Source organism: Cryptomeria japonica, chromosome 9 (assembly GCF_030272615.1).
Source record: "Cryptomeria japonica chromosome 9, Sugi_1.0, whole genome shotgun sequence".
Lineage (NCBI taxonomy): Eukaryota > Viridiplantae > Streptophyta > Pinopsida > Cupressales > Cupressaceae > Cryptomeria > Cryptomeria japonica.
In genome coordinates this window covers 52963459-52977762 of record NC_081413.1, presented here as the reverse complement: position 1 = coordinate 52977762, position 14304 = coordinate 52963459, and the positions used below count along the sequence as shown (strand labels likewise).

Sequence of the window (14304 nt, the reverse complement as noted above, 5' to 3'; positions counted from 1 at the left end):
AAGCTCATGACCTAGCGACAAGCCCTTACGACTCTCTCTATCTCCAACTCGCAAGCTGAAAATGCTAAGCCTTCATAACCTCGAGATCTAGCGATTGAGGGAAACTGAACTGCCACTCGCCAATTCTCGACCACAAAATGTTAAGTCCTCATCACCGCAGCAACTTGGAGATAGTGGTAACTTTAACCCTTGTCGCGTACTCGCCAACATAAAACTGTTTATCTCTTAACCGCTAGCAATTAACTCACAAGCTCGCGGCTTGATCAGGTCTTCAGACATTTAACTTCGCAAGCTGGCAATAACCATTAAACCTAACCACAAACTGTCTAGTCGCTAGCTCATGACCTAAAAAAGCTAACATTAAACAAACATGAGAGCTAGCGACAACTATATGAAATGAGTTACTCGCTAACTCTCGCGGCTATAATGTATGACATCAGACCAACTCGAGACCTCGCGACCAAAGCAATTTCACTAACAATCTATATTGTTTTATTTGCTAAGCTCGGTGACATAAAACGCTAACACCCAAAAAACCTGAGACCTCGCGATGTAAACCCAAACCAACTTGTCGCCAGCTCGCGGCTTGATCACATCTTCAGACATTTTACCTCACGAGCTAGCGATAACCATAAAACTTAACCACAAACTATCTGGTCGCTAGCTCGCGGCTTGATCACGTCTTCAGACATTTTACCTCGTGAGCTAGTGATAACCATAAGGCTTGGATGCTGACTCATTCCTGAGGGACTAGTTTGAGTCGAGGTTGATTAGACAAGTGAGGACGACGGTTTCAGAGGCATAAAAGGATTTGATAGCTTCTGAGTTAGAGATGGGAGATCACGGATTTCTCTGAGAAATAAGAGCTCAAGTTGCTTGTTGTTAGGGATTTTGAAGCAGAATTTGTCCAATCAAGGAGGAATAAAATCAGAACAAAATCATTCACAATAGATGAGCCTTAGCAGGATACAATGGATTAAGGATTTGATAGGCATGATGATGACTTCTAGAGTCTACAGTCATGTTGGAAACCACCAAAATGATAATTTTTCACATGAATGCAGAACGAGCATCACCAAATGAAGTGTGAAAATGTTATAAATACAATGGAGTGGTGACTTAATTGGTAGAAGAGAAAATAAACCTTTTTCATTTTTTGAGAGTGGTGTTTTTCCTCAGAAAGGAAGATGATGTTTGAGCAGGATCGTGCATGGAGTTGCACTTGTTGTGTGCTATGTGATATTGGATGGGTGTTTTTTTGTTTTCTGCTATGTGAGTTTGTTTATTGTCAGAGGGGTTGTGAAAGTGAGAAGGATTGCTAGAGGGGGTGTGAAACCCTTTTCTTATCAAGAAAGGCCATGCATGGCACATCCTCTGCTTCTACTCTGCCACAGGATGGCAGGGAGCTTGAAGAAGGAGCCCGCAGAGGAATGAAAGAAGGATTTGTTTAGGTGGGGAGTGGCAGCCAGTCATCTTTGTGATGACATGGAAGCTGCAACCCCTCCCCAACATATTACATTTACCCTAAAGCTCCTCTTTCCACTTTTCTTGATTGTCGGCATGAAGGCTCGAGCTCATCTTTCCATTTTCTCTGTTCTTGGGCATGAAGGCTTCCTCCTCTATTTGGAAACGATCTATTGGACAAAACGTAACATCTCACATTCCATCCGAAGGCATCAGGGTGATAATGGCATGGCTCAAGCAGTTTTGAAAGTTGTATAGTCATTGGGGTTCCTTTTCTAGTTCCAGTAGTGATTCTTCATTCTAGACTCTAGGTGAAGGGAGCAAGTTGTATACTGTATAGTCATTTATATAGCAAATGAAAAGCATTTAGTGTCAAGCTTTGTGCAGGTTCTTGAAGGAGTTATATATAAATTATTAAATTTATTGTGTATGATTGTATCTCTTTCAAATGATCAGAATCATGAGATTTAACTTTTTTCATTTGTTGCATTGTTATGGTGTATGTAATTTTTCATTTGAATTTTCTGTTAGTCTGGAATCATAATACATATTAAGGATTCACCTCATTGTAATTGGTGGGCGGATTATAGATAGGCATAGAACAACTCCATATATATTACATAAACATCCATATCATATAAAATCATAAGACTCAAGAGTATTAAGAATGAAAGTATTACTATTAATCACCACGATAGATAGGAATACATTATACAACATAATTAGTAAAACTATTAAACACCACAATAGATAGGAATACAACATATATTACATAAACATCCATAGCATATAAAATCATAAGACTCAAGAGTATTAAGAATGAAAGTATTACTATTAAACACCACAATAGATAGGAATACATTATACAACATAATTAGTAAAACATCAAGACAACAGACCAGTGCCTTATCCTAGGGCATAGACTCTAGAGTCACTTTAAACTTACAGTTCAAGACAACCTGGTAATAAACTTCAATAATGAATAATGCCATTACATACACAACCCAGATTCATATGTAAACTAAAAAACCCTTGACCATTCAATTCACAGTGAAAACATAAATTCAACACAAAGACAATTATGTGAAGATCTCAAACTGCAAATGATATTGATATTATATTCATAATGATATCAGAAAGTAAATTAACAATGCGATTCAAGTTTTCAACTATGCACTTATCAAATTCTTGAACAGTTGAGCTATTATAAATTTATAACTATATAAGAGTTTTCAAGTTCAACATCAATAAAAGTGGCCAACTGGTCATCCCTCTCTACCGATCGAAAATAAAAAGATTACTGTGAGCAATCTTGGGTAGCAACCTTAACCTGAGATTTCTTCTTTGCCTTTGGCTTTAGCATGGCTTGCCACCTGTCCACCTCTTTGTCTATTGGCCAACTGAATGCCTTTACCTCTTCCAACTTTGCAACTGAATCTGTCCATCTAGCATCTGTAACTGCCTTGGACTCAACAATAAATTTTGCATGGTCAAACTCAACCTTGAACAGTGAATCAAGCAGACCGTTAAGGAAATCAGCATCAACCTGTTCATTTACATGCTTGATTATTTCTTCTTGCTCCAGAATCAAATCAAATTCCCTAGTCCAATCAGAAACTGATTTCAACTGTCCATTACTACCATAAATTGAAGGCACCAATTTACTATAACCTTCCCCAAATGTCTGCAATTTTTCATTTATAAGCACATCCTTCCTTGTGAAAAATGCATAAGCTGCATTCATTACCTCCACCATGTCTTTGGTGTCACTGATCTTGGGAGGGAACTCATCACTATACATCATTGCAGTATCTAGCTTATCCATTAATTTGCTTCTTCCTAACCAAACATTGAACAAAGGTCCAAGAAAAGAGACAACCTCTGAGGATGTTTTACTTGCCTCTATCAAAGAAATGTGCAAATCATGCACTACCATCAATTTTCCTTTCAATACATTAATCCTATGTTTCAGAATTCCTGACACAACAGAGATAGCCTTGACATTTTTTTCCTTTTCAAGCTTTTCAATTTTCCCTGTGTATTCCTCCATTTTTGCTGTCACATCAGCTGGTATTTCTTGTACTTGTTCTGTAATCTGTATTGGAAGGGGCTCATTTGCAATTTTTTCTTTCAAATCCACTAACTCTTCCTCCAGAGCACCCTTCTTCATCAGTGTCTCTTCATATTTTTTATTCAATCTAATCAATTGGGTATATGTTTCTGTGTATCTTCTTGACAAATCCTTTGTTTTTTATAAATCCATGAAAGAAACTTGAGTCAAAAAAGAGGCAATCTCCATGTCAGTTGTGTTTTGCAAGTTCCAGATCATTCTGTCAGTTTTATTTTCTACTTGGATATTTAGAAGGTGGGGCTTTTGAGTGGAAGGGGCCAAAGACCAAGCAGCAAGTATCTTTGACTTAGGATTAAATCCTAATCCTCTTATTACATCTCCAATTTCAAATTTAGTTTTGAACATTGGGTCCTCTTGCTTCCTATTGATCAATAATAAAAGTAGACTGGATATCCCAGTCAGGCATCATAATCATACCAGTACTCTTAATCAATTGTCTTGCTTGTTCCACAGATATTTGCTCCCTGTCAGGATCATATTGTTGTAGTGCCTCGATGATCTCCTGTTTCTTTTCTTCATTTGCTTCCTATATGATCAGATTTTGTCTTAATTGTTTTTGTTTCAGTCTTGACAAAAAACTTTTAAATTCATCTGACTTAATAAATTCATCATCTTTCATGAATTCATTTGACAACATCATAGGCTCATCAAAGCCTTGAGCAAGGGCTTTGTTTGTTTCTCCCTGTTCTTCATTCTGCCCTGCTTCTCTGAGATGTGTCCTTATTTGATGAAAGTATTGTCCTTGTTCTGTAACAATTGCTCTAGCAGGGTTTCTCCTCACAATTGTACTGACCTCACTGGTTTTTTGTTTCTTTGCAACTGGGGTAGATTGAACTTCATCCCCACTCTCTACATCATCAGCATGAGCACACACACTAAGTGGCCTCTTGCCATGTGAAGAATGTACATCTTGGGGGTCTTGCTGCTGAGCAACCACTTCGAAATCTAGAATTGGAGGCATTTGTTCCATCAGAGTTTCATATAAACTCAACATTTTGTTAATCCTCTCCAGGTACGAGCTATCAGGGCAAAAACCTGAGAAACTAGGGTCAGTAGCCTTCAATTCTGCTTCAACTCTCATCAAATTTTTCTATTTTCTTCTCCTTTCTTGTACTTCATCTTTTCTCAGCAAATTTCTAACCACATCTTCATCATCCAATGGTTCATGGTCCTTTATTGCAGCCCAAGGTGTCATTTTTGGCATTGCAATTTTAATAAATTGTTCAGGATCACAGAATCTAGACACAGCATTAACCAACCTATACTATTTAAGGAAATTGTTTACTTCATCAAAGCAACTCCTACCAATGGTAAAATCAGACACAACCCAAAGCCTAGGAAGAAAAGAACCCTTCCTGTGTTTATCAAGGTATTCTTTTTCAACTAGGGTCAATTGCCAGATAAACTCCATAAAAGCAATCCTAATTGGAACAAACTTTGGTAAAATATGGGGAGGCTGAGGACACCCATAGACTCTGATCATAGAAAAGTTATCAAAAAAATAAAAGTCCCCCCAGTTATGTGAAATAGACCAGTTTGGAACAAACTGGTAAGGTCTCAAAACTCTCCTAACATCAATTGATAATCGTTCCCTAGTTATTCCTAGCATTTCCATAAATAGCAAAACAATCCAATTTTCAAAGAAAAGGAAAGAAGAATGGGGAGAACTACTATCCCAAACCTAGGTCCATCTTTGTATTGGCATTAAGACACCGAGTTCTTCTTTGAAAAGCTCCAATTCTTTATCCAAGAACTCAACATTATAGAACAAGATTAAATGCATCAACAATGAATAATGCTTGAATGTAGGGCTGGGTGCACCACTCTGAATTTCAACTAGAGCATTATGAATGTGTTCAACCACATAGCCCACATAATCGTAATCTTTGTTAACATTTGGGTGTTGAATGTCCATGGCCATCATCAGTAATTCAGCTGACACTGTTGAATCTCCATCAAAACCCAACACTCCGCATAATCCATAAATTGTACAATGCATATAATGGTGGAAAGTTGTGATGTCAAATGGTGGTTCGATACTCTCTGGAATTATAACCGGCTTCCTATCCACCCTAGGCATGTATCTAGCGATTGCATGCTTCTTGATAACACCTTTGTATTTGTCATAATCCTCTGCAATCCGCTCCAAATCTATATCTGTACATGCAGAACCAGTAATCTGGAAAGCTTCAACAAAGCTAGCTCTGTTAATTGAAACTAGGGTAGACTGGTTCTTTCTTCTGATTACCCTAGATACTGGGCAATAGAGTTTGGCCAACTCTTTGATCAAATCCACATCAACATACACATCCGGCACAATTAACTTTGCCATATTTAAATCCCAAGGGTTTGACATCGGGACACCCTTAACCCTATTATTCCATAAATACTTAAACAGAGCATAACCAGTCATATTAGGCATGGTAGGGTTTCTGCATTGGCTAAATAAATCTCTCCATGCCAAATGATTTGTATTCAAAGCAACGAAAGTCCCTGGCATCAAATCTACAAATTCCTCTTTGTATTTCTTAACCATCATTTCCTCAGTGGCACTGGCCTTGGAACCTCCAGGTTCTCTTGCTCCACTTGTCGTGGCCTTGGGCTTGGGCTTGGGCTTGGGCTTGGAACCTCTAGTAGCACTCGTCGCCTGGCTCATTTTAGCTGCAGGAGAAAAACTTAACCAATTTTCTAAAATTTTCTGAGTTCTCACACCCAACACTCTGAATTCTCCAACGTTGTTGCAGAGCTCAATTCATTGGATTACCTCGAAGATAGAATGCATTGATGCAATTATACAAAACCTCAGCTCGATCATGCAATTTATGGTATTTACTATTTGGGCACCGTCACTTCTCTCAAGTCTCATTAATTGCCACACTTGCATGAACTAGCTAGTAGCTACAGTCTGTGGCATTAATTCAAACTTCAAACTGAAGTACTTGAGCGAAATTTGAATTCATGCCCTTATATTTGATTGGCGATTGGCATTCAAAACTTTTACAGAACTCGACAAACAAGTCCACGTGTTAGCGAGTTAGCGACAATGCTGCCAAATTCTCTTAATCGCAAGCTCGCAACCCCTTTTACGAATCCTCAAAGAATCTCACGAGTGAGTGACAACCATTGATCTAACAAAACAACTTATTTCATCACAAGCTCGCAACTAGAAACTTAACTTGACTTAAACCCTTGCGATCCCATGATAAGAAGACACTTAACCGCCATCGCATGCTCGCAACACTTTTTGACTTAAGACTTACAAACCTGCAAGCATGTGATGACCACAAAATCAGACCAAAACTAAACAACTTCAAAACCTACGAGCAAGCGACTTAACCCCATTGCATGATCGCAAATTAAAATGACCTAACCGCGAACACCTCGCGACCTTGCAATAACATAAAATCACATCTAGTCGCAACCTCGCAACATAAAATGGTATTAGGGAATGGGCGTCGTCATTAATGCAATTGTACAAATGTCAAAATCTAACAAAATAGCTTATTTCATTGCAAGCTCGCAACTCGAAATTTTCAAGTTTCTAAGATGATCTGAATTTAAAATTCCTTCTATTGGTTGTCCATTGCAATATGCATCTTTTGAAAATGTCAATATCAATTCCTCTAGTTTTTTATGATACATCTTTGCGTCATTTGGATTATCTCCAATTGAATGCCAAAATTGAGGATACACACAACCCATGGCTTCAAGTATTTCTTCTCGAGGGAATCTTTCACGAATCTCAGTTGAAAGTTCATATGCAATAGACTTCAAATTATCACTAACAGATTTAACAATCCTGTCAAAATCTTCCTTTTTAACTAGTAGTGCTTTGCCTCGCTTGCTCGTCTTAGATTGGTGCATTGGTATCTGAAATCCTTTTACAAAGACACATAGCTCATTTTTGGTATTGAAATGTAAAAAATTTTCAGCATGATTCAAATCTGTAATTATCTGCCACCTAAAAAAATTTGGGCTTTGCCCTGTTAGATCTGAATATAGACCATCCAGGCTCAAGCATGTCATTTTACGTAGAGTGCTATACTCATTAATATACATAGTTCTGTCTTGGGCTTTCTTAACAAGTTTGTTCATTGAATCCAGCATGGGGAGAAGACTAGCTAAAGTTAACAGAGTCTCTATATCACTTAACTTATGTAAGAGATCAGGAGCTTTGTCTACTGTGAGGCGTTGCTCATACATTAGATCGATCAAGGATTGATATTCTATTAGAACTCGTTCCGCTAGTCCATGCAAGAAGATCCATCTGGTCTCAACATCCTTGAGAAGCTTGTTTCCTCCTGTTACTCCCTCAGCAAAAATCTGAAATTCTACAAAACGTTTAGGACTTCGGCAGAAGTATGAGTGGATCTCGTGGACCAGATCTTCAACTTTTGACACTGTAGGGAAATTGCTTACAATTCTATATGCTAAATTCATTCGATGGGCCATGCAGTGAATGCCAACCATGTATGGTGCAATACTAGTTTGTAATCTTGCACAAAGACCGATCCTTTGACCTTGCATTACTGCAGCTCCATCAGCTCCAACACACACCAACTTCTTGGCAATTGTCAAGTCATCCATACCAGCAATTTCATTCAAAGCTTTCTTAACTTCCAAATAAATTTTTTTTGTTGTTGAATTGCCCCTCATTTTACGAACACAGAGTAGATGAGCTCGGCAGACGTGTTCTTTTACAGTATACACATGCATACAAACCCAAGTAGTGTTATCTACCGCAGTAACTTCATCTATGGATAATGAAATGAAATTTGACTCTTTTGCACTCTCTTGTAAATTTTGCTTTTCCACCTCAGCGAGACAGTTTGCCATTTCCCATCCAACATTTATTGACCAATGTGACATAGGATAGTGAGGAACATTCAAAAAAGATAATAAATTACTAAATTCTGGGAAATCTTTCATAGGACGCCCTCTCGACATAATATGAAAAATAACACTCATCTGAACAGTCTTTGCCAGGTTTGCATCTTTCGCTACATGTTCAAGCCCAGCCTTGATTGTATTTCCAAATCCACTATTACCAATCACTGTCATTTTGTCATTGTGGTTATGCTCTTCATATTCCGCGGCATACTTAACATGAAGACATTCTTCCTTTGATTTCCATCTTACTACTCGTGTTTCCTTTTTGTCTATGATATGTTTTTCATAAACCTTACCAAAATGCTTTTCTATGGTGTCAAGCTTTAGCTGCATCTTCTTCTCTCTTTTTTTTTTCCAGCTACAAATATTACACCTGCATTTTGTTGGTTGTTCTTCATTGTTTGGGACCGGTTCAATGAATGGGTACTTTGCTACCCAATCAATCTTAAAACTCCTTGTCATCTCCCACTCTCACCCCAGTTTTACTTTCCTTTTTCTTTTCTTCCTACCAACATCATCTTCAGTACTAGCATTTGCATCCGAGTGAATTACCTCATTGTGTGTATCCCTTACAACATCTTTTACCGTGTTGGTATTGCCATCCTCATTTGATGCATTTAACTTAATGACAATCCCACCTTGTGGTGGTGGTGAGCTACTGTGAATGGCTTCTGCAACTACAGAAGTTGATGAACCAGAAACTTTGCCAATTCCAAAGAAAGACTTTATGGTAGTATCTTTAAGTTTAAGTTTTGGGCATTTTGATGGCCTCTCAATCCCTTCAGTTTCACCGCCCTGAGGAGTCTTACCCTTTTCTGACATCTCAATCCCTTCACCACCCTAAGGAGTCTCAGTCTCACCCTTGTGTGACATCTCAATCCCTTCACCACCCTGAGGAGTCTCACCCATGTCTGACTGTGACATCTTGAGTCTTGACCTCTCACTACGAATTAAAAGTTAAAACTAATACTATCAAGTATGAAGAAATGATTACTCACCTTTATGCCTTCTCAATTCTCTGAATCAGGAATCAGGAATGCCTGGGCCTGTGTTGCAGGATTGTAACTCTGGCCCTCTGCTCTACAATGTGAATGAACTTCAACTTTCCAACTCAATTTGCGTAATGCGAATCGAGACTCGAGAGCTCCCAATTTACCAATCAGACACGAACAAATTGTAAGAAAGAGTGTAAGAAAGAGTGTATTTATAGCACTCCATGATTGCATTTTTGGCGAATTGCGCGGGGCCCGGGCGTCGCAATTGCCAATAAACATTTAATTTAATTGCATTTTTGGCGAATTGCGCGGGCGTGCAATGAAAATTTAATTTAAGCGGGGTGAAATGGCCCAATGGGTCCTCAAATGCTTATAATGTTTTAATTGATATTGGCAAATTTGGCCGACGCGTGCAATGAACATTTAATTTACCATTGGCGAATTAGGTCCTCGGTACATGGTCGTTCTACTATTGCTGGCGAATAACGGAGGTGATCTAATACCCGTGTCCGAGTGATTTCAGGTGAATATTACGGGCATGCACGTTGACGATGTGTGGTTAATGGCGAAGCCAGATTCTACAGTGCACTGTTAACCCCGAAATTCTGGGCGATTTGACCACGATTTTGCCCCAGACAATTCGCATGAAATTCGCCAATTGGCGAAGAATCGCCACTAAAAAACTCTCTGTCTATATCTCTGCCTTTCTTTCTCTCCCTCTCCCACTACATCTATATCTCTTTAGCTTTATATTTCTCTCGTATTCACTCAATGTATCCATTTATCTCTCCTACTTTCTACATGCCTCTCTTCATACCTCTCTATATTACTTCTCTTTATCACCTTTCTCTCTTACTCTTGGCCCCTTTATCCTTATCTTGCTACCTCTCCTCATATCTATTTGTATCTCATTATCTCTACCTTTCTCTTATTCATTCCATCTCTCTCTCTCTCTCTCTCTCTCTCTCTCTCTCTCTCACTCAATCCCCTCTCTCTCTCTTCTATTCATATCCTCTACATCCCTATTTCTTTATCTCCCTATCACTCTCTATCTCTCTATATCACCATTTCTCATTCACTCCTCTCCCTTCATCTCTCCTACACACACACTCTCTCTCTCCATATCTTTTTCTACCTTTATTTCTTAGTTTCTCTCCTTATCTCTTTATCTCTCTATTTCACCCTCTATTTATATCTCTCCCTTTCTCCCTCTTCCTCTCTTTGTATATCTTTCTCTATCTCCTCCTCTTTATCTCTCCCTCTCTATCTCCCTATCTCTATCTTTATCTCTCCCTCTATCTCTCTCTATCTCTCTATCTATTTGTTTACATCCTTTCTCTCTCTATCTTCATTTCTACCTCTACTTTACTCTCTCCACATCCATTCTTCCATCTCTCCCTATATCTCTATCATGTTCTCTTCTCTTCTCTACTCTACATCTCTCCCTCTCTCTACTTCTCTCTATATATCACTCCGTATCTCTATCTTTCTCCATCTCCCCTCTCATTCTCTCCCTTTCTCCCTCTCTATATATTTATCTCTTCCTCTCCTTCTCTCCTTCTCTATCTCCATCTCCATCTCCACCTCTCTCTCTCTCACACACACACTCTCTCACAGTCTTGACCCCATCTCTCCTTCCCTTTATTCTTATCTCTCCCTCTCTCCCTATCACAAACATAACATGAGTTTGTTTACAATAGAGTTTGATTCTCTTATGATTTCAATTTTTTTTTTAGTCACGTTTAAATCCTTATAAGTGGATGCATAGTTGATTTGAAGCTATCAATTCTTCATTAAGATTTTTGTTACACAAAGAACACCATTTTTCTAATGACTTAACGATTGATCTCATGTATTGTACAAATATATGAAAAAATAGACTATTTTTTTTTTCTAACTGACCTTCTACACGTCTTCGACGCACACATTGCACACAAAAGTGCAATTGCTAGTGACCACAAACCATAAACCTCCACTCCCAAATGAAATTCAATCTAAATTTCCATAAATCGTTGGCAAAATGAATGAATGAATTTTAATGGCAGACGTTAGTAAACTTGTCGAATACATTGATATGAAATGTTTCTGATGGCAAGCGTACAGCCGTGCTCTAAAGCCCTACCAAATCTCTGGGCGAAAAAATCCTAGAGCGCCCTCGAAAGCTTAAACCCTAAACCTCTTCAGAAAACACATTGAAAATAATGAACATAATCATGAGAACATGGACAGCCATTGCCATGGCTGAGAAAAGTAAGAGGAAAGAATGGCAATGGCAGGCGTGGCGGTTGAAGAGCAGCAATAAATCCAATATAAAATTCCGCACTAAAGATCACGCTTTCGATGACTACATGGAAGTGTGCAAAAAGGTACGAAAAGTGGTGAAATTCCAGAGCATAATTTTGGCTCAACCAGAGCAGTCCATCTGCGTGGCCAGGCTGGACACGCTTGGGCGTCGGTTGGGTCTCAAAATGTACGAGTCCGGCCGCTTCGTGCTCAAATACCCCCACATCTTCGAGGTTTTTGAGCACCCAGTTCAGCGACTCCTGTGGTGCAGGTTGACCCCCAAGGCGATGGAGCAGATCCAAGAGGAACGGGCTGCCTTGATTGCGCTCGAACGAGAGTCTGTTATCAGGTCGGTTTTCTCTGTTCTCCGCATGACTATTTGCGCTGTGATTAGAGTTCTGTGTGTCGAATTTGGGGCCGATGAGGAGGCCCATTTTCAGATGCCGTGTTAGAGTATACCTGCATTGGAGTTGCTTTTTCGGTATTATTATCGATTTGGAACTCGAATTTGAGATAAGGTATATTTGTTGCCAGCGTTTTTTGTGAGTCCTTTAGTATTTTAGCATAATTGGAGTTATGTATGTAGATAGGAAATAGAAAATCATCAAAGCAAATAGAAATTAGACTAGCTCAATCACAAAAACTAGATTGCAATGATAAGAAATCCTAAAAACATTCAATAGAGATATTGAAAATAAGACATTCAAACCAAATGTAAACCATTACAAACGCGAATATCTCCTTCAGAATTCTCCATTGTCCTTCTTTCTCCTTCAAATTAGTGTGTTTGTGGATCTCACCTACAAGTGCACAAGTATAGTATGAAAGCAAGATTGACAAGATGAGATGACAGCGTAAGGATACTAGAAGTGTGATTGATTCGGATCCCTTGATTGAAGAAATTCATCCAATTTATAGACAAATTGAAGAGAGGACAAGATTAGCATGAAGAGATTTGAAAGGAAATTCAAAACAAGAATAGCAAAATTATGACAAGTGTATGACAAATTGCTATGCAAGGTGTTATGACAAATTATGACAATTTATGACAAAATATGACAAATTGCTATGCAAGGTGTTATGACAAATTATGACAATTTATGACAATAATTTGAAAATAGAAATAGAAATTAGAAGAAATTAGAAAATTAGGTGAGAAATGATGAATTGGAAATTAGGAAATTAGAAATTGATGAAATTAGAAAATTAGTTGAATTAATTAATAATTTTTCATTCATTAATTAATTCACAAAAAGAGGGGGAATTAATTAGCCAATTAAATAAATATTTAACCTAGAGGGAAAATGACAAACAAGATTAAATGAATAAATCATAAAATCCTAGAAGATGAATTAGAAATGCAAGGACGACAATTAGGTTTTGACAAAAGATAATTGATGTAGGGTCGATTTGATCATGATTCTGACTGACAAAGAACCAGTGTTGATAAATGATTGAGATTGGTTGACAAAAATCAATGACAAATTGACCAAGATTGACAAGGAGATCAAATTGAAAAGCGCCAATTGACATGATTAAAGAAGACAAGGATCGATGACGAATCGATCGCAAAATGACAAGATTGGCAAGGACAAGGATCGATGACGAATCGATCGCAAAATGACAAGATTGACAAGGACAAGGATCGATGACGAATCGATCGCAAAAATAACGATATTGACAAGGACTAGGATCGACCAAAATCATGACTGAAGATTTGTTATCGATAAGACCTAATTCGAAAGCGATAAAAATGAGGAATGCAGAAGAAGGACTCGATGCTCGCAAATGATAAAGACCAAGTGCGCAACATAGAAGAAATGTTAATGCGACGCAAGAACCCTAAAATAAGGCAATGCGCAAATGTTAAAGTATGACTCCGCAAGCGTTGACCATTTTTAGATGTCTACAATGTACATCAAATTAGGGCCAATAAGGCCCAGTTTGAGTTTCCATGTTAGGGTACATTAGAGTTACTCTTTCAGTATTGGGTATCGATTTAGACCTAGAATTTGAGTTGAAGTGCTCTTGTTGCCAGTGCTTTTTTCGTGTGTCTTTTAGTTTGTAGTATATTTGATGTTATCTGGCAAATTAGGGCCAATAAGCCCCGGTTTTAGTTTCCATTATAGGGTATACCTGCTGTGGAGTCGCCTCTTCAGTATCGATACTGAACTAGTGCTAGAATTTAAGTCAAGGTACTTTTGTAGCCAATGCTGGAGTTACTTTTCCAGTATTGGTATCGATTTAGAACTATAGTTTGAGTTGAAGTACTCTTGTTGCCAGTGTTTTTCCTGAGTCTTTTAGTTGTAGCATATCTGGGGTGATGTATGGCAAATTAGGGCCAATAAACTCGGGTTTCAGTTTCCATATAGAGTATACCTGCTGCGTGGTTGCCTTTTCAGTATTGGTACCAAACTAGTGCTAGAATTTGAGTCAGGGTACTTTTGTAGCCAATGCTTTTGGTGAGTCCTTTAATTTTGCAGTGTATTTGGTGTTGTGCATGTCAAATTGGGACCTAGTTTTTGATCTTGATACTGGTTC

At 38.3% G+C, this 14304-nt stretch overlaps 1 protein-coding gene across 1 annotated transcript in view; it reads left to right on the top strand.

Moving 5' to 3' along the window:
* The first annotated feature begins 11480 nt into the window (after window positions 1–11480).
* LOC131046878 (protein ROOT PRIMORDIUM DEFECTIVE 1) overlaps window positions 11481–14304 on the top strand; it is a 36899-nt gene continuing 34075 nt past the window's right edge. Inside the window, exon 1 of the mRNA XM_057980691.2 lies at window positions 11481–12112. Within this exon, the coding sequence (XP_057836674.2) occupies window positions 11682–12112 (431 nt within the window). The 5' untranslated portion in view covers window positions 11481–11681. The remainder of the gene's footprint in view (window positions 12113–14304) is intronic.